This window comes from Thrips palmi, unplaced genomic scaffold (genome assembly GCF_012932325.1).
Source record: "Thrips palmi isolate BJ-2018 unplaced genomic scaffold, TpBJ-2018v1 HiC_scaffold_19, whole genome shotgun sequence".
NCBI lineage: Eukaryota > Metazoa > Arthropoda > Insecta > Thysanoptera > Thripidae > Thrips > Thrips palmi.
Window position 1 is genome coordinate 11566417 of NW_023144628.1, and position 26183 is coordinate 11592599.

Below are 26183 nucleotides of genomic sequence, written 5' to 3' on the forward strand. Positions count from 1 at the left end.
AAGGCGGAATATTCCAGGCGATCGTCCGGCTGGCAGGCCGAGCCAGGCCAAGCCAGGCGATCGCAGGGCTGGAAAGTTTCTGCCTCGGCCGCTATGCGCGCTGCTGCGTGCTGCTCGTGCCGCCCGTGTTGTTCCCGAACGTGTTTGTTGTCGTACAGGACTCGCCGCAGGACGGGACGCAGGATGGGCCAGTGACTCCGGGAACTCCTGCGACTCCGGCGCGCCTTCCTGCTCGCCGTGCCGGAGGAGCCGGAGGAGTTGGATGAGCCTGAGGAGTCGGATGTGCCGGAGGAACCGGAGGAGTCGGATGAGCCGGAGGAGTCGGATGAGCCGGAGGAGTTAGATGAGCCCACTGCAGTTTGGATGGAAAGACTTCACGCCAAAATATGGCGAGACATAAAAGTCTCGCCAAGATTTGGTCAGACCTGAAAGTCTCGCCAAAAGGTCAGACGGAAAGTCGCCAAAACGGTCATACACATCTGATGGCGAGACTTCTGGTCTGACCGGCCTTAGCCGTAACCGTCCGGCAACGGCCTTTCGGGGTGGTCGACACAAAGTTCGTCATTTTGGGTCAGACTTTTTGTATGCCGTTTTGTGGGAGACTTTGTCTGACCAAATTTGGCGAGACTTTCAGGTCTGAAACAAGCGAGATTGTCTGCCTCTGGAGTGGCGAGAAGTCTGACCTTTGGATTTGTAGTGCCGGAGGAGCCGGAGGAGTCGGAGGAACCGGAGGAGTCGGATGAACCGGAGGAGTTAGATGAGCCGGAGGAACCGGAGGAGTCGGATGAGCCGGATGAGTCGGAGGAGCCGGAGGAGCCGGAGATGAGCCGGAGGAGTCGGATGAGCCGGAGGCATGAGTCGGCGTACGGTCATCTGGCACTCTGGGCCGGACTGCCGCGCCGGGCTGCCGGGCTGCCGAACTGCCTCGCCGGTACACCGGCCGGGGCTAATGACCCGTCGCACTCCACATCCACACTTTTCTCTATATTTGGCTGCTGCGACTGTATTTATAGGCCCGTCTCTGCAATCGTGTGGACACCGTTGTGCCCGAGATGCGGCTACAGTCGAATCGGCCTAATGTGGAGAAAATGGTCCACAGTGGCTGAAGCGAAGCGAGATGAATGGCTGCGGCCCACCGAGGGGCGTCCATCGCCAACGGGATAACTTGGGGTGTTGTGATGGCGCCGCGGCTGTGCACACTCACTCCAAGAAAAGGCGAGATTTCGCGTGATTTAGACTGTCAATGCAGCCTGATCTCAAACGCCATGACTTTTGAACCGAGTCTGTAGACATTTTGAACAGAGTCCTCCTGAGTCTGTAAAAATTTTGAACCAAATAAATTTTATCTTCTTTTAAGACGGTTTTGACTCGGCCAATGACACCAGGTGTTTACAGTGTCCCAGTGGTCATCGTTTCAACATGAAAATGATTGACCATGGTCATGTGCCCACTCAACCTTAATTTTCCTTAAAGAGCCAGAACCAAGGGCGGGGAGTCTATCGCAACAGAGTAGGGGAGCAAACCATACCTCCCCGACCGGCCGGCCCCCCGTCCCCACCAACGTCCCCACCTCCCTCCACGAGGCCCCCTAGGCGCGGCCCGGCCGGCCGCCTGGTGGGCGCCGCTCTGCGCCGCTCTTCGGCGCGATCACCGCCATTCCCCGTGCAGAACTACGGCGGCGAACGCCTTGCCGCGGCCGCCACACTGACCTGACGCAAAGAACCGAAATAAAGCAGTGTTGCGCCCCGCGGCTCAGCCAGGCTCAGGCCAGCCCGGCTCCGCGGTGGCGGTCCGGTGGCGGCACGGTGGCGCGGAGCAGCGCGAAGCCGGAGCCGCGAACACCTGCACCGCTGCAGCGGCGTGGCCGCGTGGCCGCCACAGCCTCCCCGGCGACCGCGGCACCGCGACGGCCGGGGCGGGGCGGCCGGGGCGCGGCGGTCGGGGCGGGGTGCGGTGGGGTAGTAAACAATGATCCGCGGGCGGGGCGGCGGGGCGCGGCGGGGCGCGGCGGGGCTGCCGCCGGGCCGGAGTGGGGGGCGGCGCGGGGCGGTGGGGGCGGCCGCTGGCCCGCTGGTGGGGGCGCCCTGGGCACACTTTATATATCGGCCGGTTCGTCGCGTCCCGATGCATAGAGTGGCCCTGAATCGCTGCGTGCCGCGTCGCTACGTGTCATTTCGACTCATTTCGCTCGGCCGGCAAGTCGAGCCGGTGTCGAGGCTGCCGAGACAGACTGTGCCCCCAGTGCCCCCAAGTGCCGCGCCGCCGCGCCCGTCGCGCTCCAGCCAGTGTGGGACTTAGTCTGCAGTGAACGCCCGCGGGCCACCCGTCGACCAGCTCCAGCGAAAAAGGTGAGTCGCGCGAAAGACAGAGAGAGGAAGATGCAAGCTGTGCCTCCCGCCGAGGCGCGCTTCGTGCATCATTCACTCCAGGACAGTGATAACGTATTGCGCCGCAGATGAGACAGTGAGGGATGATCAGAAGTCAGTGGCCGTGTTAAACATTCCAAAGTCACTCCGGGCGAAGTTCAAGGGGCCCTCGAAATGGTCAGAGGGCAGAGACCTTCGATTCAGTTCGTCGCTCTGTCTCCGTCGCACGCTTAGGGAGAGCCCCTGGAGTACGACAGAGACAGAGCAGGGTGGACCCGCCGCGCTGGCCTTTGCGCCGGGTGGCCCGCCCTTGGCTCGCCGGGCGGCGTGACGGGGTGAATCGGGGTGACTGCGTTACAGTGTGACGGACCGGCCGACGGAAAGGGCAATGGCTTCGCGGCTTGGCGGCTAGGCGGCACCTCTTTATGCAAATACTTCTAAGTAAAATGCTAACCGCTTTCGAGCTGAGGCGCGCTGATACAAATCACACGAGTAGTGTGTGTATATGTGTGTTGCGTCACTTTGGCATAAAGCGCTGCAAGAGTGCATCATCGGGCATCCTGTGAGGCGCGGCGCCGCGGCGGCGCGTGTTGTTGTGGCGTTTTGGCCCGCAACCCGTTCGCCGTTCGCGCGTAATTTGCGCTCCGCAAACGCTTCTAATTAGACGCCGCCTCCACGGCGCGCGTGCGTGTGTGTGTGTGTGTGTGTGTGTGTGTGTGTGTGTGTGTGTGTGTGTGTGTGCGCGCGCGCGCGCGCGTGAGTGTGTGTTTGAGCAGTGTGCGTGTGTGTGTTTGATGAAGGGGGCGGACGGCGTTTGAAGGTCGCGTGTCCGAGATGACCCGCCGCCGCGTGGCGCCGCGTGTCGTGTCACGGAGTGGCAGGATTCCGGAAAAAGGAGGCGGAGGCAGCAAACCGCGCACTGCATTCCAGAGCGAAATCGGCGCCGGCAGCCGACCACTACCGCCTAAAAAAAGTTACAAAAAACAACGACAAAAATCCAACAACAGCGAAAACCAGTCGCTCAAATGAGGAATCGATCTCTCATTGGCGCGTGGAAAAACCGCCGGCGGCGGCGGTGCGCAGCGCGCGGCGGGCGGGTTTGGCGTTCGGCTGGTTCGCGGTGTGCCAAGAAGGGCCGAGCCCTTGAGCCACCAGTGGCAGGGTTACGTCACGTCCACGTCAGCGGAGAGATGAGCACCCTCGGAGAGCGCCCGCGGCCCAGCCCGCCCCGCCCGCACAGCCCGCACAGCCCGCACAGCCCGCACAGCCCGCACAGCCCCAGGCACAGCCCCAGGGGCATCAGGACCGCGAAGCACGCCGAAGCGCCACCTGGTGGCGAAACTCCAAAGCACGGTCATTGGCCAACGAGGAGAGAGACGCTGCTGGGATGAGGCATCTTCGGGGACGAGACAAGACAGTAGGCAGTGTCGGTGCAACAGGGCCAGCCAGTCAGTCAGCCAGTCAGTCAGTCAGTGAGTCAGCCAGTCAGTCAGTGAGTCAGTCAGCCAGTCAGCCAGTCAGCCAGTCAGCCAGTCAGTCAGTCAGTCAGTCAGTCAGTCAGTCAGTCAGTCAGTCAGTCAGTCAGTCAGTCAGTCAGTCAGTCAGTCAGGCAGGCAGTCAGGCAGTCAGGCAGTCGTCAGGCAGGCAGTATTAGTCCGTCCGTACTCCGCGCATCAACGAGTCAGTAGCGCGCGGTGTTCGGACGGAAGGGCGCCTCGCAGTACTTCCACGTCCTGGGCCGCGTGTTCGGCCGCCCTTTTGGCCGCCCGCTCGGCCGGCCGGCAGACCCTTGTAGCGCCACTTACTCGGCCACTCGCCGTCTACTAATGACCGCCCATTTGCATGGCATGTGTCGCACGCGGTCAAGGGTGGACGATTTGCCGCCTCTGTTCGGGGCCCGACGCACTGTAGGCGCCCCGACTTATGCGTCCAGGTGCTCGACCTTGGTCACCTCCACCTCGTAAAACGAATGGGGGCGCTGCGCTGGCCGTGCCGGGCCGTGCCGGGCCGTGCCTCCCCCGGGGCAGGGCCCGTGGCCCCACGGTGGCCCATCGTGGGGGCCCTCACCCCGCCGTCTTGGGCTTTGTAGTTTACGACGGACGGCCCGAATGGGAGGCCTCGTTGGGGTACTTGTCGAGGTGCTCGTGTGTGGTGCGGGGAGTGATGCGCGCGTTGCGTCAGGCCGCTGTCAGGCCGGCAGGGGCGGCGGGCACCGCAGGCACCGCGCCTCGGGCAGACGAGCTCGCCGAAGGGAAGGGCAGGGCCGTCGAGGACATTTGGACGCCACGCCGACACGCCGCCACGCCACCAGTAACGTGATGCCGGCAAACTACCTCGTGCTCTTCTACGCGCCCGCCGACCTATGGCAGCCTCGCCTGCCTCACTGCTAAAACAAACAGCGCGGCCGCAGCAAAGCAAATATATTGAACGGCGCCGAAACACCGGCGATAGCGTGCTCGGCGCCTAGGCCATCGCGCTGGGGGCGAATCACCGCCATCGCAGCCAGCCGCCCGACCCCGTCCCGTCCGCCTTCGAGATGCGGCCTTACTTGGAGTGCTGAGCCAACACGCCCGGCGTGGCGTGCCCTGCCCTGCCGGCCAGCGCGACGGCGCACGGGCGGGGGCACTGCGGCGGGGCACCCCTGCCGCCAAAAAGTCGACGCGTCCGCCGGCACGAGACGAAAAACAGAAACAGAAAACTACAGCATCGGAAAAAGGAGTCGATCACCGATCGGAATGGGTTGGTGGTTGATAAAAATCAGGCCGTGGTGAACATTTTTCTGACTGCGGACGGCGGTCGATGGTGATCAAGGGCCGATGGTGATCAAGGGTCGATGGTGATCAAGGGTCGATGGTGATCAAGGGCCGATGGTGATCAAGGGTCGATGGTGATCAAGGGTCGATGGTGATCAAGGGCCGATGGTGATCAAGGGTCGATGGTGATCAAGGGCCGATGGTGATCAAGGGCCGATGGTGATCAAGGGCCGATGGTGATCAAGGGTCGATGGTGATCAAGGGCCGATGGTGATCAAGGGTCGATGGTGATCAAGGGCCGATGGTGATCAAGGGCCGATGGTGATCAAGGGCCGATGGTGATCAAGGGTCGATGGTGATCAAGGGCCGATGGTGATCAAGGGCCGATGGTGATCAAGGGTCGATGGTGACATCGAAAGGCGCACAGCCATGTCGATTCCTGCGACCAAAGCCCTTCATCCGCCCATCGAACTTCTTCCTGCGCAGTCCTATCGGCGGCCGAGGGTCCAGGCTGGCGGGGCGGTGCGCGGTGGCGGCGGGTCCAGGCCGCTAGAGTGTCAAGCACGCATTGTTCGGCGAGACTTCCTCGTTATTGTGGATCCAGGAAGCGCTTCTCTAGCTTTGTTTTGCTGCCGTTCTACTCTTGAACTTGGCACTTGTCGCGGCCCGGCGCGGCGCGGCCCGGCCCGACCCGGAGCCGCGACTCCCACACGCCCAGCCGGCCGGCGCCGCCTCGTCTCCCTCCCCTGCATCATTACAGTGTCGACGCGGCGACGCGAGAGCTGCGAACTTTGCCGCGTGTTCCGCGTTCAAGTTCAAGGAGGATTCCGCGCTTGGCGCGCTTGGCGGAGACCGAGGGGCGGCCCGGGTCGACGGTCGCAAAAAAAATAAAGTAGTGATGCTATTATGACGATGAAGTCGACATTTTTCGTCGGGTTGACACCTCGCTCTTGCTTTTTCGACGCACGTCGTCATGCCTTGAAGACCACCACGCTCATCAGCTGGAGCTCGGCTTCTCGGCTGGGTGCGCCGCACAGTGGGCCAGAAGACCGGTGGAGGCGGCCGAAACTCTAGACGCGTTTTGAGAGCTCCAGAGTCGCTGAATGTGACTCGAACCGATCGCCGGGCACTTGGTGGTCTCTGTTTCCTACTTCGGATCCCCGCTCGTGGTCCCGTCGCTCGCGGAAGGGCGTTCCACTAAACGGGCCTCCGCGGAAGCTGGAGGAGCAAAAACCCGCAAAAACGGTCGTCAAGGAGTGACAGGCCTATGAGAAATGTAGGCGGCGTGCTGGACCTGTCAGTCTGGTTTCTGGCTACTATTCCGTTCTCATTGCATCCGCGTCCGAAGGCTGCAGTACAGTACTGGAGCAACCCATTGACAAACGACGTTGCTCGCATTGATGATCAGTGAAGAAGCGCAGAGCAGTCGGTCGAGACGCGAGAGTCGAGGTAATAGAATTCTGGATTTTTCGGACTCGTATTAAGGGGAAGTCCACTCCGTAGATCAAAGCGATAGTGAGTGGCCGGGCAACTTCCTTCGAGTCGCTTCGCTACGCCGATGGTTCCCGATGGCTGCCGATGGTGGCCGGACCCAACAACCGAGGAGCAGCCTGCCATGGCTCACAGTGGGCCAGAAGACCGGCGGAGGCGGTCAAAACGCCAGACGCGTTTTGAGCTCCAGAGTCACTAAATGGGACTCGAACCGAACGTGTGACCCCACCGATGGATTCCTCGTTCGGAGGGCAATCCATTGGTGGGGTCACACGTTCGGTTCGAGTACTGTTTAGCGACTCTGGAGCCCAAAACGCGTCTAGAGTTTTGGCCACCTGCACCGGTCTTCTGGCCCACTGTGTGGCTGCAGCCTAGCCTGCCCCAATCCGTCACTTTGAGTTTCCAAACGGGCCGGAATGGGCTAAACGGGGCGAGGAGTCAGCTCGTCTCCAGTGTGCCGTGTCACCTCGGCGGGCGGGGCGGTGCATCCGCAGTGATTGGCTGCTAATGACGGCAGTGATAAGGCGCGACGTGTCGTGACGCCGACCACTGCGGTTCGGCCAACCGACTTGCCGGCCGAGCCGAACGCGAACGCATGCAAAGCGACACGCGACAAACCGCGCCGTTTGCGTCCGCGTCGTCGTGTTTTGGCTGAGCGATGCGAAGCCATGTGTACACCATGGGGTTGAAAGTTTTTCCTGTCTGCTGGGCTGCACTGTGCTGTCTGGGTGATGAAGTGACGTGTCCGCTTACTCCTCCTGCGGCATCAGGCGATCTTGGTGAGATCTTCAATCTTTCGACATGGGGCTGGTCGGCCCCCACGCGAAATATAAACCTTCGGTAATCTCAACCCGGAGTTTTTATAGCCGAAAATCCCATAAAAAACGGCGCAACCATGGTTTTCTGCAGCCAGGAAGCCTTTCTGGGCCCGAAAAAGGGTGGTTCTCCATGGGCCGACCCCCCAGGTAAGCAAAGGTTACCCAAAGGGTCAACTTCCACCATGAACACCTATGGCCATGGAAATCACCTGACGACCATGGTTTTTTTAGCCTGGGGACCACTGCGGTTCGGCCAACCGACTTGCCGGCCGAGCCGAACGCGAACGCATGCAAAGCGACACGCGACAAACCGCGCCGTTTGCGTCCGCGTCGTCGTGTTTTTGGCTGAGCGATAGCGAAGCCTGTTACTCCAGTGGGGTTGAAAAGTTTTTCCTGTCTGTCTGTCTGTCTGTCTGTCTGTGTGTGTGTGTGTCTGTCCGCACTACTCCTCCTGAACGGCTCGGCCGATCTTGGTGAGATTTTGCACACTCTTTAGGCATGTCCTAGGCTCGGCACACGCGAAATCTCACCTTCGTAGCTCAACTGGTTCAGTTTTTATAGCCGAAAAACACATAAAAAACGGCGAAAAATCGAGTTTTCTGCAGGCAGGATGCCTTCTGTCCTGAAAAAGGGGGGGGTCTGGGGGGCCGAGCCCCCCAGCCTCGTTAAGTTCAAAGGTTACAAGGGTCAAGATCATGCTATCTGTAGATAAGGCAACTCTACCTAGAAGGAAGGGGGGTCTGGGGGCGGAGCCCCCCAGCATGCAACAAGTTAGAAGTGACCGACGATGGACAAGCCATTGCCTGCCGAAGGCAGGCTAGCGCCGTAGGCCAAGGTAGGTACGCCAGGCGCGGATTGGAGGAACAGGCAGCGAAACATCGCGAAGCCTGTTACGACAAGACGCGGTCTGGCGTAAACCTACCTTGTTTACATTCGTTTTAAAACAAAGAGAATAAAAAGCGCAATTGGTCCGTGTCTGACAGGTTAATTTACACGATACTGCGTGCGGCGGGCACGGTGTGGGGGCCGTCGCGTCGATGAAGCCTCGCAACGGAATCTTTACTTTTTTTGTCTTCTCTTTCCTCCCCGTGCCCACTCTCACTGTCCAGATGGCTGTTTCATTGAACCGCGGGTCCGGCCTCGGCCGCTGCTGCTGCTTGGTAACAGCTAGAGCTGTCTGCTTCATTGTTGTTATTGTTGTTGTTTTCAACTGCGCGATACAATGCCCATATTACTAGCGTTTGGTGGCTCTGTCTCTCTCACTCGTGTACGGGACGCGCCACAGTGCGAGAGGGACGGCAGCCTAACGAAGGCGAACCCGTCACTGGAATCGGCCAGGAGTCGGCCATGAATGATTCATGGTGCATCGCAGAAACCTGGAACGACACGAGTATGGAGAAAACGGGCGGATTAACACATTCACGACCGTCCGGGAACACGCGTTCCCGTACGGGAAAAAGTCCAGACGACCATCCGGGAACACCGTTCCCGGACAAATCCGATTTTCCGATTTCGCCTCACAGAATTGTCACGATCATGAGACATATTTTTTTGGAACCGCCTCAACGAAAGACGCAAGTTACTTTTTGAACGGACCTCGTACGATGAATTTGGTACGGGTACATGATTCCCGGACGGTCGTCAGAGACATGTCCAGTCCGGGAACACCGTTCCCGTACGTAAAAGCGGCCCAGCAAGCGAAATGAGGGTATTTTCGGAATCAGCGGATCGAGCCCAGGCCATTCGCACACTTTTCGACTTGGTTTGAGCTGTTACAACCAACTCGATTTTGACACGGCCCGATTCTGCTGCATGTCAAGAAGGCCGCGTGGAAATCGGGTTGGTTGTAACATCTCAAAACAGGTCGAAAAGTGTGCGAATGGCCTGAGCTCGCTCCGCTGATTCCAAAAATACCCTCATTTAGTTTGCTGGGCCGCTTTTACGTACGGGAACGGTGTTCCCGGACTGGACATGTCTCTGACGACCGTCCGGGTACACGGTTCCCGGACTCAAAAACGGCCATACAAGCTTCAAACTGAGACTTCTTGCGTTTCCTTCCTTATTTTTGAAAAATAAAATGATTTTGGTACTCATTTTGATCGGGAACCGTGTTTCCGTACTGCGTTCCCGCGTTCCCGTCGTTGGCGTCCACACGGGAACCCTGTACCCGTGAACGGGCATGGCCCTCGCGACCGTCCGGGCGCGGGGTTCCCGGAATTTTTTTTTTCGGCTGGTTGGTTTTGTTATTGCATGATTCGTGCTTATATCTAGTCGCGAGGTCTGGGAGATGCATGGTTTGGTCAAAGCAGACTCCGGTCCTGAGCGGAAGTTTGCCCAAAACGAGTCCGGTCGTGAATGTGTTAAGCCGACAACACTATTTGGCAGCGTCTCGCCTGCGATGAATGGCTTCAATCGAGGCTTCAATGCAATTATCGAAGTGGATCGACTCGATTCCGGGGCAGACCGGCTGGCCGTCCCCGAAAGGCCGAGCGGAGCACAGTGGGCCAGAAGACCGGTGGAGGCGGCCAAAACTGTGGACGCGTTTTGAGCTCCAGAGTCGCTAAATGAGACTTGAACCGAACGTGTGACCCCACCAATGGGTTGCTCCCCGAACGAGGAATCCATTGGTGGGGTCACACGTTCGGTTCGAGTCCCATTTAGCGACTCTGGAGCTCAAAACGCGTCTAGAGTTTTGGCCGCCTCCACCGGTCTTCTGGCCCACTGAGCGGAGCGACGCAGGAAGACGGCAGCTCTCCGCTACTACTCACGCTCGAAATTGAACCGGTAGGCGCTCCGCCTTGGCTGCGCCTTGGCTGCGCCTCGGATCGGGATCGGCGGCCTTTCCCACGCACGCGGCCGGCCGCGCGGTTTCCAAGGCCTGCCGCCGCGGAGCCAAGGCGGAGCCGCCAAGGACACGAGCACGCCGTCGTCCGCACGCCGCCGCCGGCCACCCCGCGACGAGGGGGTATGCGCTCTCTGAACCTGTGTACCGACTATTACGCTATTACGCTCTATTACGCCACAAATTAATCGGAATTTAGCTAAAAACGGCCTAAAACACACCAAAATTGATCAAATTTTGACAATTTCGGCTATTACGCGACTATTACGCGTATTATTACGCGTGCTATTACACATAGAGTGAACCGACTATTACGCGAGTGCATACCCCCTCGCCCCGCGAGCACGCCGACGAGGAGTACCACCGGGCCATCCCGCGGCCGCCACCGCGGCGTGGGTATGGGGCTCCGCTCTTACCCGCCCCCGCCTCGCACAGCGAGCATCCGCAGCCACCGCAACGTGCCCTAGACCCTGGCCACTGGCAACACCAGAGCACAGTAGGCCGGAGCACAGTGGGCGTATGACCGCATCAATGGACTCCTCGTTCGGAGAGCAATCCATTGGTGGGGTCACACGTTCGGTTCGAGTCCCATTCAGCGACTCTGCAGCTCAAAACGCGTCTAGAGCTTTGGCCGCCTGCGCCGGTTCTCTGGCCCACTGTGCGGAGCTTCCCGGAGCTTCCCCTAGGCAACTTGCACACGAAAGGCTAGACCACACTGAAAAACCAAACGTGGTCTAGACCGCATCATTGGTGTGGTCAAATGGATGCCATTTTGACCTCATCAGTTGGTGTGGTCTAGACCACGTTTGGCCACGTTTGGTGTGGTCTAGACCACGTTTGGCCACGTTTGGTGTGGTCTAGACCACACCAAACGCCCCAAACGTGGTCTAGACCACACCAACTGATGCGGTCAAAATGGCATCCATTTGACCACACCAGTTGGTGCGGTCTAGACCACGTTTGGTTTTTCAGTGCAGGGAATGAGCCATACGCAGCCGTTAGGAGCCAAGAAGACTCCGCTTGCCGGATTCACAGTGCTGCCACCCACGGGAAGGTTAGAGGAAAAAGCGCAGTGCGGCCAACGGGGCCAACGGGGCCAACGGGGCGATGGTGCCTTGCCGAAGCCGAACCGTTCGAAGGACGCCTCACGGAAGATGCGGAAATGGCCGCAATTTGTCCCCCGCGTTGCCGCAATCGCGGCTACTCTGTCCCCGCCTCCCCCTCCCCCTTTTTGAGGCCACTTCTGGATCCGCCACTGCACTGCGCGCACCAGGAGGCTTGGGCTGCCTGCGCGGACGCACGGCCCCGGAAGGCGAGGCTTTGCTGCGCGGCCCTCCCAGTCGCGTGCATCAGACGCATGGATGGTTTGCTTACTTTTATTTTCGATGCGCTCGGTGACCGTGAATCATATGACGGTCTGGCGGGGCGGGGCGGGGCGGGGCGGGGCGGGGTGGGGCGGGGCGGGGTGTGGCGGGGCGGGGCGGGGTGTGGCGTGTCGTTAGGGGAAGGACACGGTGACTGGCGCGTGGATTTTCCTGGAGAGTAATTCAGGATGCGGTGCCGCGGTGCTGCGGTCGGGGCTGCGCCTCCTCCGTCTTCACCGTCTCCACCGTCTCCACCGCAGGCGCGGCCGTTTGCCGGCCGACGCCCAATCACCGCCCATTCCGGACACAGTTTTCGCTTCCCTGTCTCTCTCGCACTCATGAGCGCCCCGTAAGAAGGAGAGAGAGAGAGAGAGAGACTGCAAAAATTCGAACTTTTTTATGGTTTCCATGCGCGGATGGTGAGTGTGGCGCGTGCCGCCAGTTCGGATTTTCCGCGGCCCATTAGTGCAGTGCTTTCGGCTGCTTCGTGGCGCCGGTGTGAGGCCGCGCCGCGCCGGCCTCGGTGACTCGATCGCGCTGAGCACCGGAGAGCCTTGCACCGGCGCGGCGGCAGGGCCAGTTGCAGTGGCGTGGACACGGGCGCGGACCTGCACACGCGCTGCGTTCGGCCTGGCGCCTGGAACCTGCAGCCTGGAGTCCAGTGCCTGGAGCCTGGAACCTGCAGCCTGGAGTCCAGTGCCTGGAGCCTGGAACCTGCAGCCTGGAGTCCAGTGCCTGGAGCCTGGAACCTGCAGCCTGGAGTCCAGTGCCTGGAGCCTGGAACCTGCAGCCTGGACCCTGGACTGGAGACTGGAGGGGGCAGCTGCCTGCCAGGCGCGCGCCGGACGGGGTCGCTGGTCGCACGCCGACGGCCTTGGCAGCTGCAAGGTCCCGGTCTCAAGGCCTCGCCACGCCCCACCACGCCCCGCCACGCCCCGCCACGCCCCGCCGCGCCCCGCCACGCCCCGCCGCGCCCCGCCACGCCCCACCGCGCCCCGCCTCTGACGGAGCAGTGACCCTCGCTGGTTCCCGACCAGGAAAGCCGCGAGGAAGTGTCCAAACGGTGTCACTGGCGTCGTCGTGGGCGATCGGGCCGTGCAGGTCCCTCCCACCTGGACTAACCCATGACCGCCGTCTCTGTGTTGCAGGCATTGCAGGCAGCACCATGGCCAGCCTAGTGGTGAGCCTCATAGACGGCTACCATGACCTCATGGACAACAAGGGCGGTGAGTACCGAGAAGGAGATTCATTGAACCTAAAAAAATGAAAGAACACTGCGGCCGTGTGGCGTCCGCGAAATCCGTAATTTCCTTAACGTTTGGCTTGATTGCAGACCCGCGCGTCAAGGACTGGCTCCTCATGTCGTCGCCCTTCCCCACGCTCTTCATCTGCCTCACCTACGTGTACTGCGTCAAGTCGCTGGGCCCGCGGCTCATGGCGAACCGGAAGCCCTTCGACTTGCGCAACGTCCTCATCGCCTACAACGCCTTCCAGGTCGCCTTCTCCGCCTGGCTATTTTACGAGGTAAGTTTGTGCTTTTTCTTTAGTCGAAAAGGGGAGGCCACTCCGTTGTCAGCAATCCGCGGCTAAAAAGGTCATAAACGCAAGTAAGCCGCACACACTCGGCTCTTTTCACACGATCGCGGCAAAAAGGAGCCAGAGGAACGGAGGCCGGGCCGCGCAAGGCTGTCCAGCTCACTAATAGAAGCATCTGTGGACCTCGTCAGCTTTTTTCTCCATTTCCAATCCGCTAGTGAGCCGGCGGATTCCTGGTATGCACCGCGTAAGTGCAGTGCCCGCCAATTTGTGGGCAGGCTGCGCTGCATCTGGGGCAGGCCCGGGGGGGGGGGGGGGGGTATGGCACTCACCTTGCCAGGCCCGGGCCGCGCCTCCACCGACGAGCGGCATTGGCGACGTTTAGCGTACAAAGCTTGTCCGGGGCTACCGTGTCGGCGGCGTGAGCGAAGGCGAGAGGATACACCCCGCCGCCCGGACGTCGAGCCTGTGTGCGTGCGTGTGTGTGCTGCCAAACAGAGGTGCAACGGGCGAAGAACACGCGTCACACGCCGCGTCGGGGCGAGAAAACTTCACCCAGTGGACCGGTTTGGTTTCCCCCGCGTACGCGCACATAAAAGCGACACGCCGCCGCCGCCGCTCGGGACGAAATTACAAAATTAGGGTCCGTGGCGACGCGTCCAGCGGCAGCATGCAGCAGCACCGGTGCGGCGCGCGCGTTGAGGTCGCCGGGAGCGTGGAGAGGCGCGTGCGGGAGCTGGCCAGGGGGGCCGCGGCACAGTGGGCCAGAAGGCCGGTGGAGGCGGCCAAAACTCTAGACGCGTTTTGAGCAGCAGAGTCGCTAAACAGGACTCGAAGCGAACGTGAGACCCCACCAATGGATTCCTCGTTCGGAGAGCAATCCATTGGTGGGGTCACACGTCTGGTTCGAGTCCCATTTAGCGACTGAGGAGCTCAAAACGCGTCTAGGATTTTGGCCGCCTCCACCAGTCTTCTAGCCCACTGTGCGCGGCGAGGAATAGTCGTTTTCGTCGCTCTGTCTCTCTCGCACCCGAACGGGACGCCCCATGAGTGCGACAGAGACAGAGCGACGAAAACGACTCTCGGAATCAGTCTGCAGGCAGGGTGGTTAATTGCGATGCACAGTGTAGGTCGCGGCCGGTGCATCCAGCAGACTGTGTCTCTCTCGCACCCCTGCGGCCTGCGGCGCGCCCCGTGAGTGCGAGAGAGACGGCGCGACGAGGCGACTCTTCGGAACGGGCTGCATCATGCCTATGCAAAACACGTGCCAGCGCCCCGACTGCGCCGCTGCGCCCTGGCGGGGTTGCCTGCCAATTGCAGAAACTCGCTGACAGAGTCCTGGACACCTGCGGTCCATAAGTCGGGAGATTTTCTCAATATTTTGCTATGCGTGCTCGCCGCGCGGCCGTGCGGTCGCTCTGCGTGGTGCGAATGGTCCGTTTGCCCTTCGCCACTCGTTGCTGCACGGTGGGCCAGAAGACCGGTGGAGGCGGCCAAAACTCTGGACGCGTTTTGAGCTCCAGAGTCGCTAAACGGGACTCGAACAGAACGTGTGACCCCACCAATGGATTCCTCGTACGGAGAGCAATCCATTGGTGGGGTCACACCTTCGGTTCGAGACCCATTTAGCGACTCTGCAGCTCAAAACGCGTCCAGGGTTTTGGCCGCCTCCACCGGTCCTCTGGCCCACTGTGTGCCGCCCGCTGGAAAGAAAAGACTCGATTAGCGATCGCTTTGTCGCTGTGTGCAAAACAAACCAACCGCACTCCAACTTACCGCGCCGCTATGCGGACAGTTTTTTCCCCTGCATGCAAATAGAAAACGCAACGCGGCCCGATAAATCTTATTACGAGTCAGGCCGCGGCCTGGCCAACGGAGCGGCCGCCGCCGTCTCTCTCGCACTCGCGGGGCGTCCCGCAGTCCCGTAGGGGTGCGAGGGAGACAGAGGCAGTGCGGCGAGTAGGGAATCGGTCTGCAGCTGGGCGCTCTGCCCGGCTCTGCCCCTATTCCCGCGACGCCCCGACGGGCCAGCATTAGATATGATTCCGTCGGTGCCTCTCTCGCACCCCAGCGGGCCGGCCCGCGAGTGCGAGAGAGATGGCGAGCCGCCCCGCTCGACATCACGCAGTGCGGCTTATTGCCGTGCTGATTGCGCGTTGCGCGGCAGACGCCCCGTGCGACGCCGTGGCGACGCCGTGGCGACGGCCAGGGCAAAGGTCGGCCGGGTCGGCGGGGCACAGTGGGCCAGAAGACCAGTGGAGGCGGCCAAAACTCTAGACGTGTTTTGAGCTCCAGAGTCGCTAAAAAGGACTCGAACCGAGGGTGTGACCCCACCAATGGATTGCTCTCCGAACGAGGAATCCATTGGTGGGGTCACACGTTCGGTTCGAGGCCCAGTTAGCGACTCTGGAGCTCAAAACGCGTCTAGAGTTTTGGCCGCCTCCACCGGTCTCCTGGCCCACTGTGCGGGGCGTCAAAAAGACGCGGAAAACGATGGAACGGCACGACGCGTCGGCGGGGCGTGGGGACGAGGTGGCATTCAGCCTCCAGCGCGCTCCAGCTCTCCAGCACAAGCTCGAGCACGTGGCGCCGCGTCCAAAGGTCCCACGACGCAGCGCAGCGCCCCCGCGACGCGCGCCGCCACGGGGCACGGCGGGCACGGTGTGACGCCGCCGCCATCTGGCACGGCGCTCTCACGCGCGGCGTGCCGCACCAAGCGCCGCAATTTGGACGCAATTTAGGAGGCGGTGACCAGCTCGCCTTTCGGCTGTTTACCCCAGTGTGCCGCCCCGCCGCCGGCCGGGGTAGCGCCGTCAGGCCAGTTGCGCGGACCATACTCTGACGCATTTTCAGCCTCGTTTCGAGCTGCAGCGTCCTTGGCGGCGCCCGAATCAGTCACATGATGGCTCGCCCTTCGAGCGAGGAGCCTATTGCCGCCATCGTGTGTTTGATTCGAGCCCAATTTAGTGACGTGGGTTCAGAACGTGTCTGGAGTTGTGCCCTGGCCGGCTAGACGGGACGCTTTCGGGAGCCGTCTCGGCGCCGTCTTGACGAGCAGGCTTGGGCTGGCCCCGCCTAAGGCATGCCGCCTGGCTCCTGGCTGCGCCCGCTGCGCCTTGGCCTCCACCGCGGTGGGCCGCGGCCAGTGGCAGACCAGTGGCAGGCCAGTGGCAGGCCAGTGGCAGGCCAGTGGCAGGCCAGTGGCAGGCCAGTGGCAGGCCAGTGGCAGGCCAGTGGCAGGCCAGTGGCAGGCCAGTGGCAGACCAGTGGCAGACCAGTGGCAGGCCAGTGGCAGGCCAGTGGCAGACCAGTGGCAGGCCAGTGCAGCCAGTGGCAGGCCAGTGGCAGGCCAGTGGCAGGCCAGTGGCAGGCCAGTGGCAGGCCAGTGCAGGCCAGTGGCAGGCCAGTGGCAGGCCAGTGGCAGGCCAGTGGCAGGCCAGTGGCAGGCCAGTGGCAGGCCAGTGGCAGGCCAGTGGCAGGCCAGTGGCAGGCCAGTGGCAGGCCAGTGGCAGGCCAGTGGCAGGCCAGTGGCAGGCCAGTGGCAGGCCAGTGGCAGGCCAGTGGCAGACCAGTGGCAGACCAGTGGCAGGCCAGTGGCAGGCCAGTGGCAGGCCAGTGGCAGGCCAGTGGCAGGCCAGTGGCAGGCCAGTGGCAGACCAGTGGCAGGCCAGTGGCAGACCAGTGGCAGGCCAGTGGCAGGCCAGTGGCAGGCCAGTGGCAGGCCAGTGGCCAGCCTCGCACCTGCAGACCTGCAGCTCCCAGTGGTCCAACCCCGCGTCCCGTGTCGCAATGCCAGCTGGCAGCAGTATTCAGATCTTTCTCCTTTCGCTGCCCCCGTGCCTCCACTGCCTCCAGTGCCACCAGTGCACCAGAGCGGGCAGCCTGGAGCCCTCCGCCGCGTCGCGGGCCTGCCTGCTCGCCGGGCGCAGCGCTCCGGCAGCAGCCAGCATCAGACACGATTTACGACCAAAAAAAGAACGTTTCACGTCTGGCTGCCGCGTCGGTACTGTAGACTGATTCCGAAAAACGCCCCGTCGCCCTGTCTCCCGTGTACCCTCTCGGCAGTGCGAGAGAGACGGAGCGCGACGAAAGTTCGGACTCAACCTTCGGGCGCGGCGACCGCGTGCTGCGCCGCTGTGGCAAGAACGGCAAGAACACAAAAAAGAGAGGAGAACTTGTTGCAGTTATGAGGGACTGAGGGACAAGACCAGCGAGACAAGCTCATCGGAAATGTTTTCGCAGCTCCCCGCCCCGCGCCGGGGCTTTCGACATCGCTTCCTGGGTGCACTTGCTTGCTGGCAGTGCAGGTACAGGCAGCATAGGCAGTGCAGGCCTCGCGGGCGCCGAACCGCCTTCGTGCGGACGAGCAGACAAGCAGACGAGCTGCACGACAAGGTCCTGTCGGTCCAGCGCGCTGCAGCGTGGCGTGAGGCGTGGCGGGGCGTGGTGGCGGGGCGTGGCGTGGCGGGGCGTGGCGGGGCGTGGCGTGGCGGGGCGTGGCGTGGCGGGCGTGGCGGGCGGGGCGTGGCGTGGCGGGGCGTGGCGTGGCGGGGCGTGGCGTGGCGGGGCGGGGGTGGCGGGGCGTGGCGTGGCGGGCGTGGCGTGGCGGGGCGTGGCGTGGCGGGGCGTGGCGTGGCGGGCGGGGTGGCGTGGCGGGGCGTGGCGTGGGGGGCGTGGCGTGGCGGGGCGGGGCGGGGCGTGGCGTGGCGTGGCGTGGCGGTCACTGCGCACCCAGTGCTGCACGCTGCACGGCCACCACTCGTTGCGCCTTGCGCCACACGCACTGCTTGCTCGCGAAGCGACTTGACCAGATCGACCCTGGAAAAATAAAAAAAAAATGAAACTGGCCGACGAAAGGCGTTGGCGCGTCTGCGTCCACGTGACCGCCGGCTACCGTAACGCGACTGGCCGCCACTGTATACACACACGTGCAAGCCGTTGGGCCCCGAGTGAAAGTGACGAGTTGCATGAGGCTGGGCGGGCTGCGCGGGCTGGGCGGGCTTCCCCCGTTGTCGTTAGCAAGCTTGACGACACGAATTAGCTGTCTCGCACCTCCGCCGCCTGTATGTCTGACTGTCGGCGTGTGAGTTTGCCTGTCAGCGTGTCTGGCAGTCGGACTGTCTGCCGCCCGGAGCGCCTGCCCTTTCATCCGTTGCTTTGGCGCGGTGGCGGCGGTGGTCGGTTGCTCGTCGTCCGATTCGGCGAGTTCATGAGCGAGCCACCACATGCCACATATTCACCTGCGCACACACAGGCAAGCCGCGGGGTTGACCAATAAGCCGACCGGGCGAGCGGGGTGGCCAAACGCGTGGGCCGTTACGTGGCGGCGTAGACGGACGGCGTAGACGTAGACCAGGGCGGCGGGGCGGGGCGCGGCGGCGGGGCGGGGCGCGGCGGGGCGGCGGGGCGCGGCGGGGCGGCGGGGCGCGGCGGGCCGTGGCACCCCTTTCTTTCTTGTCTAGGCGGTGCTTCGGCGTTTCGGCGCGGCTCCGGCTCGACTTTCTAAAAATAAATTCCGGAGCATAAAATCCGATACGTAAGACGTAACCCGACGAACCCCCCTTTCACCCGTACCCGGTTTGTGTTGCAGGCCTGCGCCGGCGGCTGGCTCGCCGGGTACAGCCTGCGGTGCGAGCCCGTGGACTACTCCACCACCCCCAAGGCCATGCGAGTGACGGCCGGCTGCTGGTGGTACTACATCTCCAAGTTCACCGAGTTCTTCGACACGGTGAGTCACTGGGCTTTGGCAACCGGACTAGCTCCGCGGCCTGGGCAGCCTAGCACCCCGAGCAACACGCCACCCGTGGCACACGTCCTGACGCGACTCTCCTGCCGCAGATCTTCTTCGTGCTCCGGAAGAAGGACAAGCACATCTCCAAGCTGCACGTCATCCACCACGGCATCATGCCCATGAGCGTCTGGTTCGGCGTCAAGTTCTTCGCTGGTACGTTTCTGTTCCTCCACGCCAAAAAGGGAAAAGCAACGAAAGGCCGAATAGAAGCCGTAACGCATTGCGATTCCCATTTGCAGGCGGCCACGGCACCTTCTTCGGGCTGCTCAACACGTTCGTGCACATCGTCATGTACTCGTACTACCTGCTGGCGGCCCTCGGCCCCCAGGTGCAGAAGTACCTCTGGTGGAAGCGGTACATCACCGTGCTGCAGATGGTGAGCCCCGGCGCAGCAGCGCAGCTGCACTGTAAAGCTTCGGGCCGTTTTTCCCTTTTTCTCACCCGGCGCGTCTCACTCCGCAGGTCCAGTTCGTGCTCGTCATGATCCACTCCTTCCAGCTTCTGTTCATCGAGTGCGACTACCCCAAGGCGTTCTGTGGCTGGATCGGCATGCACGCCGTCATGTTCTACTTCCTCTTCTCCGACTACTACAAGCAGGAGTACCTCAAGAAGGAGGCGCGACGAAAGGTGGGTCACGGTCCCGGCCGGAACCGGATAGCTTAATCGCCGCCGGTTTGGCGTTGATGTCGATTTCGCGCCGATTTGAAGTCGGAATGGCGGCGCACAGTGGGCCAGAAGACCGGTGGAGGCGGCCGAAACTCTGGACGCGTTTTGAGCTCCAGAGTCGCTAAACGGGACTTGAACCGACTGTGTGATCCCACCAATGGATTGCTCTTCGAACGAGGATCCCATTGGTGGGATCACACGCTCTATTCAAGTCCCGTTTAGCGACTCTGGAGCTGAAAACGCGTCCAGAATTTTGGCCGTCTGCGCCGGTCTTCTGGCCAACTGTGCGCTAGTCTCTGGGGATGGGCCGTGAGTCTACCTCTCGGCCTGTCGGCCATCATCGGCGCCCTCTCTGGCCGCCTCTGGCCCGGTCGGTGCGCCGATGTGCCAATCCAGACAGTGGATTCGACAAAAAGGCGTGAACCCCGCGGCGACAGCGACGGCGACCTCGGCGGCACGGCGGGGCTGTGGAGGTGTGAGCAGCATGGCCTCGGTGGTCTTGCCCGCGTTTTCGGCGGTCCGGCCCGTTGGCCCGTCATCGCTCGGCGTGGCATTGGGCATTGGCGGAGCGAGGGGCATTGGGGGGGCATTGGGGCATTGGCACACGCTGACCTAGTCCAGTTAGCGACGCGCCGCGTGGACGTGGACGCCGAGCTGCGCCGAGCTGCGCCGAGCGTGGACGTGGATGAGTGGCTAATTGGGCCCGAACCGACCCTGCTCTCGTCGCTCTGTCTCTCTCGCACTCCCGGGGCGGCCCGTGGGGCCGAGAGAGACAGAACGCTCGAAACACTTCGCGCAGCAGCGCGGCGCCTTACGGGTCGCACCCTGCCGCCCTGCAACGCCGCCGCCGCCGTGAGGGTCGAGTAGCAGCTCGATACTCGATCCGCTGGAAAGATAGTGCGAAATAAAAATTATGGCCGCCGGATTCGAACCCCCCTCCCTTTCACCTGGAGGCGTATGGGCCAGTCGCCAGCTAGACGGCGGTGAGGCGGGGCCGGGCGGGGCGGGGCGGGGCGCGGCGCGGTGGGCGGAGTGCGGCCGGCCGGGTTAGTTCGCATGTGAGCGGCGCGGCGCGCTCTGCTATGCGAACCAAGGGCGCCTCCACCGCCCCCCTCCCCTATTAACTAACCGCCGTTTGCCATCAAAACGGAGTTGAAAAAACGAAACATGAGTGTGTTTCACTTTCTTGTTTTCGCCTTCGCCTTCCCCGCGGCGGCTGCGGCGGCTGCGAATGGCAGTGGCGTGGAAGGATAGAGGACAACGTGGGGAAAAGAACCGAAAGCCGAGTCGGTTTGCTGGAATAAGGCGTGGCTTTCCCTTGCGAACGCCGCAAATGCGCACCTCGCTGCATAGATTAACGCTGTTTGTGCAACCTGTCCGCAGGCCGTCAACGACAAGAAGGCCGAGGACGAGGCCCTGAAGGCCGCCGCCGAGGCCCAGCTCTCGGACGGCGCCACGGGCAACGGGCTCTACCAGGACCCCGGCAAGCTGATGCAGGCCTCGTACGTGGACCCCAACGCCCCGGACAACGCGCTGCGGCAGCGGGCCTTCGTCACCTCGCGCTGAGGGCCTGCCGGCACTGCCAGCACTGCTGCAGCACTGCCAGCACGCAGTATGAGAAGTTCGTCCCGTGCTGCGGGTGAACCCCGCCCCGCCCCGCACGCCCCGCCCGCGCGGCGTGCGCCTGCGGTTCAAGCTGTGATCGCTCACTCGGTGGCGGCGCACTGTGACCTGGTGCAAACGAGACAGTGACGGGGACAGAATGTGTGTGTGTGAGTGAGAGGCCGAGTGAATGTGTGAGTGAGTGAGTGCCAAGGAGCCCCGTCGTTACACTGCCGCTGTCCTGCGGTTCCTGCGGGTCCTGCGCCGCCCGCCCGACGCGCCCATTATTGTTAGTGTATTGTTATGTATTGTAATGTATTGTCATAATCCCTGAGGACCTGGCGTCCTGCCCGCAGTGAGTCTGCGCTTTAAGACTTTAGTGTAATACGCATCGCTCAACAAGCACCCCATGATCGTAGTCTATATTGTCATTGTCATACCTTCGGCGTGCAAGAGCCGTCATCACCCATTGCCCGACGCCCTGCCGCCCTGCCGCCCTGCCCCAAGCAGCCCCAGACTTCCAGTTTTGTGAAAAGGAAGACAACCGACTAAAATTGAGACTACTGACGTCGAATCGACTTGGAGTTGACCTGTACTGGCCCCTAAATTCGACTTGTTTTTGGCCTTCATCGTCGAATTGAAGTCGGTTGGACACATCGGTTTTCACTTCGGAAACGAGGCAACCGTGACGATTTTCTAGTCCGGGAGCAGTTGATTCCTGCATTGAATTCTCATTCTGGGTGTGCAGCCATTTCATGTGACTCAGTATTCACAAGTCGCAAATGATTGCCTATATTTCCTTAAAGGCCATGATCCTGAACGTCGCAATAAGAGCGCCTGCCAAAACGGTTGTGTATACGTATGTCGCTCCTACGCGACCTCAACGCTTCCATCGAGTTTATTCTTTTGTATCCATCAAGCTGTACTTAATTAATTTATTTTTACTTGCGTATTTTAACTTAGGTTTTCCTTTTTTGAGGTAGGTGAAGATAGAAGTGGAAGTTGTCAAGGAGAGAAATTGCCAACGGTAATAGCTAATGCTGTGATTTCTCTGCCAGTAGATGTGTCCTGTCGATCTTTCAAAAAAATGCATAAGATTTATGGTGGCATTTTCACAAAATATGCTCACCATTTTAACTTGTTATTAAACAACTGTAATTTGTTAGGAAAGAGAAATGTACAATAAATAAGCTTATGTCTGAGTATGTTTTTTCATTCAATCCACACACATTCATCACAATACTAAAATGTATACACAAGTCGAGATCCTTCTCTGATCACAAAACAACATAACAGTCTCGAATTTGGAGCTGACATGTCCTGGAAATCCGACAAGACGACACTCTTGTAAGTTCGTAAACGAGGATGTTTCGTGAAAGAACTGCGCAAGCGTTTAAAATATGCGCGTGCAACATAAACTTTGTTCGGTTTGCATACCAACACCGCGAAATAAAGGGGTAGACCATTCATTCACATTTGAAGTCAGCTATTTTCAAAATTATCGAGGTAATTGTCAAGTACAACAAAAGCACTGTTCAGGCATCTTTTTTTGTTTCGAAAGAGCACGTTTATTAACAATTTTTACAACACATTTTAGTAGATAAGTTGGTGCGATTTAGCACAGCTTAAAATGAGAAACTTAGGCGCACAACATCCGAATTTCCCATACCAGCTGTCATCTGCCAGCAGGCTGCCTTTTTTTCTGACGTTCATTCATGTTCTTTCATTGAGTCGCTTTTGCGCGAATAATTTTGAATTGACACCCTAATTTTACTCGAGTTTTAGACATAACGTCAATATGCGTTGGTTTCAAGGCAACATTGTCGAGGCTGTGACTCAATCGAAAGCTCGGAACGCAGTGTTTGTTGTTTTTATTGAAGGTTAGTAGAAGCATCAGAGTTGTGTTTTGCAGTTAGGTTTTAGTAAAAGTTGGGGCTGATAATTCTTGCAGATTCTTTGTTTGATAATCACTTGGTTTACAGAGATGCCTGTTTTTCCGTTTATATCCAGCCGTTCTTTATGCCTCCATCTCCATTAATTGTTCATTAGTGTCAAGTCATTGTCAAGATTATCTGATACCTCACGCTTCATCAACTGAGTTTCCTGGCTGGGTGTTATATTTTATTTTGTGTTTGCAGGGAAAGATGACAGATCACAGAAGATAGCGTCTGCAATTGATGATGCTGATGTGTCATCAAAGTTGGAGGGAGATAATTTTGTCTCCATTCGCCTTGAGAGTGGAACGGAAACATTTACCCAATTTTCTCAAATTTGTATCCTTTTACTACTTACAAGTGTGGTTTTCTCTAATGTTTTGTATAATCACCTCTTCGTTCACAATATATAAGTAATTAATATGCTATTCTTTTACATTTCTTTTTAAGAAATAACTGTTTCCTTTATTTTTGTAAAATGTCATCCTTGACTTAAAATTTTAAGATCGTAACCCTTCTATACCATCGCTTTACTTCATTGGTCGTAATGGATCTCCCATCAAGATTGTGACAGATGCTGATGATTCTAAAATTCTTCTTAAACAAATTGTTCACGTCGAAAATGTTCATTTTGGGAAATCTAATTCTAAAGAAGCACCGTCTACCCAGTCAGCAGCAGCGAAAGCTTCTTCTTGTAAGTAATTGTGTGAGAAGTTAACAATTTTACTTAGAAAATTTTTAAAATATTATTACTATTTTTATATTTTCTTGTAGCTAAACCATCAGAAACAGCCACAGAAGCAGCCAAACCATCAGAAACAGCCACAGAAGAACCTGCTTCTCAACCTGGAGCATCTTCAGTTCCTTTAGATGAACGTGTTGAGCGTGCTAAGGAATTGTTGGAGGAAAAGCGTTTGAAGAAACAAGCTGAGGAAGAAGAAGAAGCAAGACAAAAGGAGATGAGACGTCGCAAAGAGGGGCAAAACATCCAAGAAATGCGGAGGTTGCAGCAGGAGCAGGAGTTGAAGCAACTCAAAGAGGAGAGGATGAGAGACAAACAACTCGAACAGGCGGCAAGGCAGCGAGTTTTGGAGCAGATTGCTCAAGACAGGTAATACATTTGAATTTGTCTTAAATTTGTGCCAGTGCTTAACTTTTCTTTCTTTGTTTATTGATCTTTTTTCTTTTTGGTAAATTGTAGAGCTGCCCGAAATGCAAGAAATGTTCCATCCGCCCCTTCACCTGCTGTCAGTGGGCCTGCTACAGCACCAACACCTATTCTCACTAATAGTAATCAAGCGCGCCTTCAGTTTAGGCTTCCGGATGGATCAACTCATTCTCATACTTTTGAAGCTATGTCTACTCTTGGTGATGTCCGGCAGTACATAGTATCAAATATAACTCTTCCTTATCAGTAAGTTATCAAGTTTCACCGTACTTTAAATGCTTCTGCAAAAAAACTATCAGCTAAAGGTCTTCACTGTATTTTTGCTGTTCAGGAACTTTTCATTGGCCACCGCTTTTCCACGCCATGAGTTTTCCTCTCAAGACAACTCTTCAACTCTTCGTGACCTCCAATTGGTTCCATCATCCCTTGTACTTATTGTACCAGTAAGTTCTCCTTATCTTTGTGTTTGTTCTTGTTGGTTTGCTCAATGAGTATTCAGTCCTCTTGTGAGAATGAGAATAATGAATGTGTTAGTTCATGCAACATTTGTAACACTAATTCCATTATTATAAACTGGCCTTTTTCACCTCCTTTTATAGTGAGTGTGTGTGTGTGTTTGTGTGTGTGTCTGTATGTATATGTGTATGTATGAATGAGTGAGAGTGTATGAATACTTTCATGTCATGCACAGTTAGTGTCATTCATTGCCCCATTCAAGTCTTATGTGAGATGTCAGTTCACTTGTTTTTTAAATGTTTTTTATTCTTTCCATTTTTTAAATAATTTTGCAGTTTTGTTCTTATAAGCAGCCTTTTTACCCCTTTTATGTGTTGTGTGTGTGTGTGTGTATGTGCATCTAAGAATACTTTCTTTAGTTATAGTAAGTGATGTTCATTGCCTTTAAAAAGTATTCTGTGAGAAGGTAATTCACTTTCAAATCATATTTTTTTTAAAAATTAGGTATTAATTTTAATGACATTTGTTGTAATAAACATGCTTTTTTTTCTTTCTTTTTTTATGCTGTTTGTGCGTAGTTTGTGTGATGTAGTTAGTGTCTCCCATTGCTCATAAAGTGTTTACTCCAATTACTCCTTGTCACTCGCCGTCTGGCGTGGCATGCCCCAACTGGAGTGCCTGAAGCCGTAATCGCTTCGCCCGCTGTTCGCTTGACCGAGCAGCGTGTTTGGCTCGTCACCTTCACTGCTGAAGTCTGTCAGAGACCCCAAACTACGAGCATGTGGATAGAACAGGATGTCATGTCAATGGATGGATTACCCCATGTCTCTGCCTTTGGCCTATTGTCTAATTCATTGTGCATTCCCTTTTTTCCAGGCTGGTGGTAATTCTGGTTCTCTTCAAAATAGCCCAGGCTTGTTTGGCTTTGCTCAAACCATGTTCCTGTTCATGACGTACCCCTTGACTCGGCTCTTTTCATTTATTCGAGTCTTCATCTTTGGTGCCCCCCCTCCTGCACCAGGCTCAAACTCTGGTGCTGCGGCTGGACCAGCCCCTGCTCAAAACCAAGCCAACAACCAGCAAGACAGGAGGTGAGCCTGCTTTTCGGTGCCACTCTCAATATCAATATGGTTTATAAATTTCTAATTTGGTATCTTTTCTCCAAACTTTGTCAGACCTCAAAGGAGAAGTGGAGGGGCGTACAGGCGAGCGGGGAACAGTAATGTACACCGTCTTCATCAAAGCAATTCTTCCTCTGATGACGAAAATAATACGTGGAATGGAAATTCAACTCAACAAATGTGAAGCATTAACTTTTCTGTGCACATAATTTTTTTTTTCAGTCTAAAATTGTAAAAATGTTTTTATGAGGCAGTATGAATTTGTTTCCATCATT

General features: G+C 58.3%; 2 protein-coding genes across 2 annotated transcripts; both read left to right on the top strand.

Annotated features, from left to right (window-relative positions):
* Positions 1–2116: 2116 nt before the first annotated feature.
* On the top strand, positions 2117–22431 carry LOC117646145 (elongation of very long chain fatty acids protein AAEL008004-like). The gene is made up of 8 exons (XM_034386879.1): positions 2117–2348; positions 12783–12860; positions 12968–13158; positions 18761–18898; positions 19009–19114; positions 19201–19337; positions 19424–19588; positions 21011–22431. Exons 2-8 carry the CDS (start codon positions 12800–12802, stop codon positions 21191–21193), a joined length of 981 nt encoding a protein of 326 aa, XP_034242770.1. The 5' UTR covers positions 2117–2348; positions 12783–12799; the 3' UTR covers positions 21194–22431.
* A 462-nt stretch (positions 22432–22893) lies between these two features.
* LOC117646199 (UBX domain-containing protein 4) lies at positions 22894–26126 on the top strand. Its single transcript, XM_034387005.1, has 8 exons — positions 22894–23109; positions 23368–23502; positions 23669–23857; positions 23938–24274; positions 24365–24577; positions 24663–24774; positions 25664–25878; positions 25963–26126. Exons 1-8 carry the CDS (start codon positions 23028–23030, stop codon positions 26090–26092), a joined length of 1413 nt encoding a protein of 470 aa, XP_034242896.1. The 5' UTR covers positions 22894–23027; the 3' UTR covers positions 26093–26126.
* Positions 26127–26183: the final 57 nt, after the last annotated feature.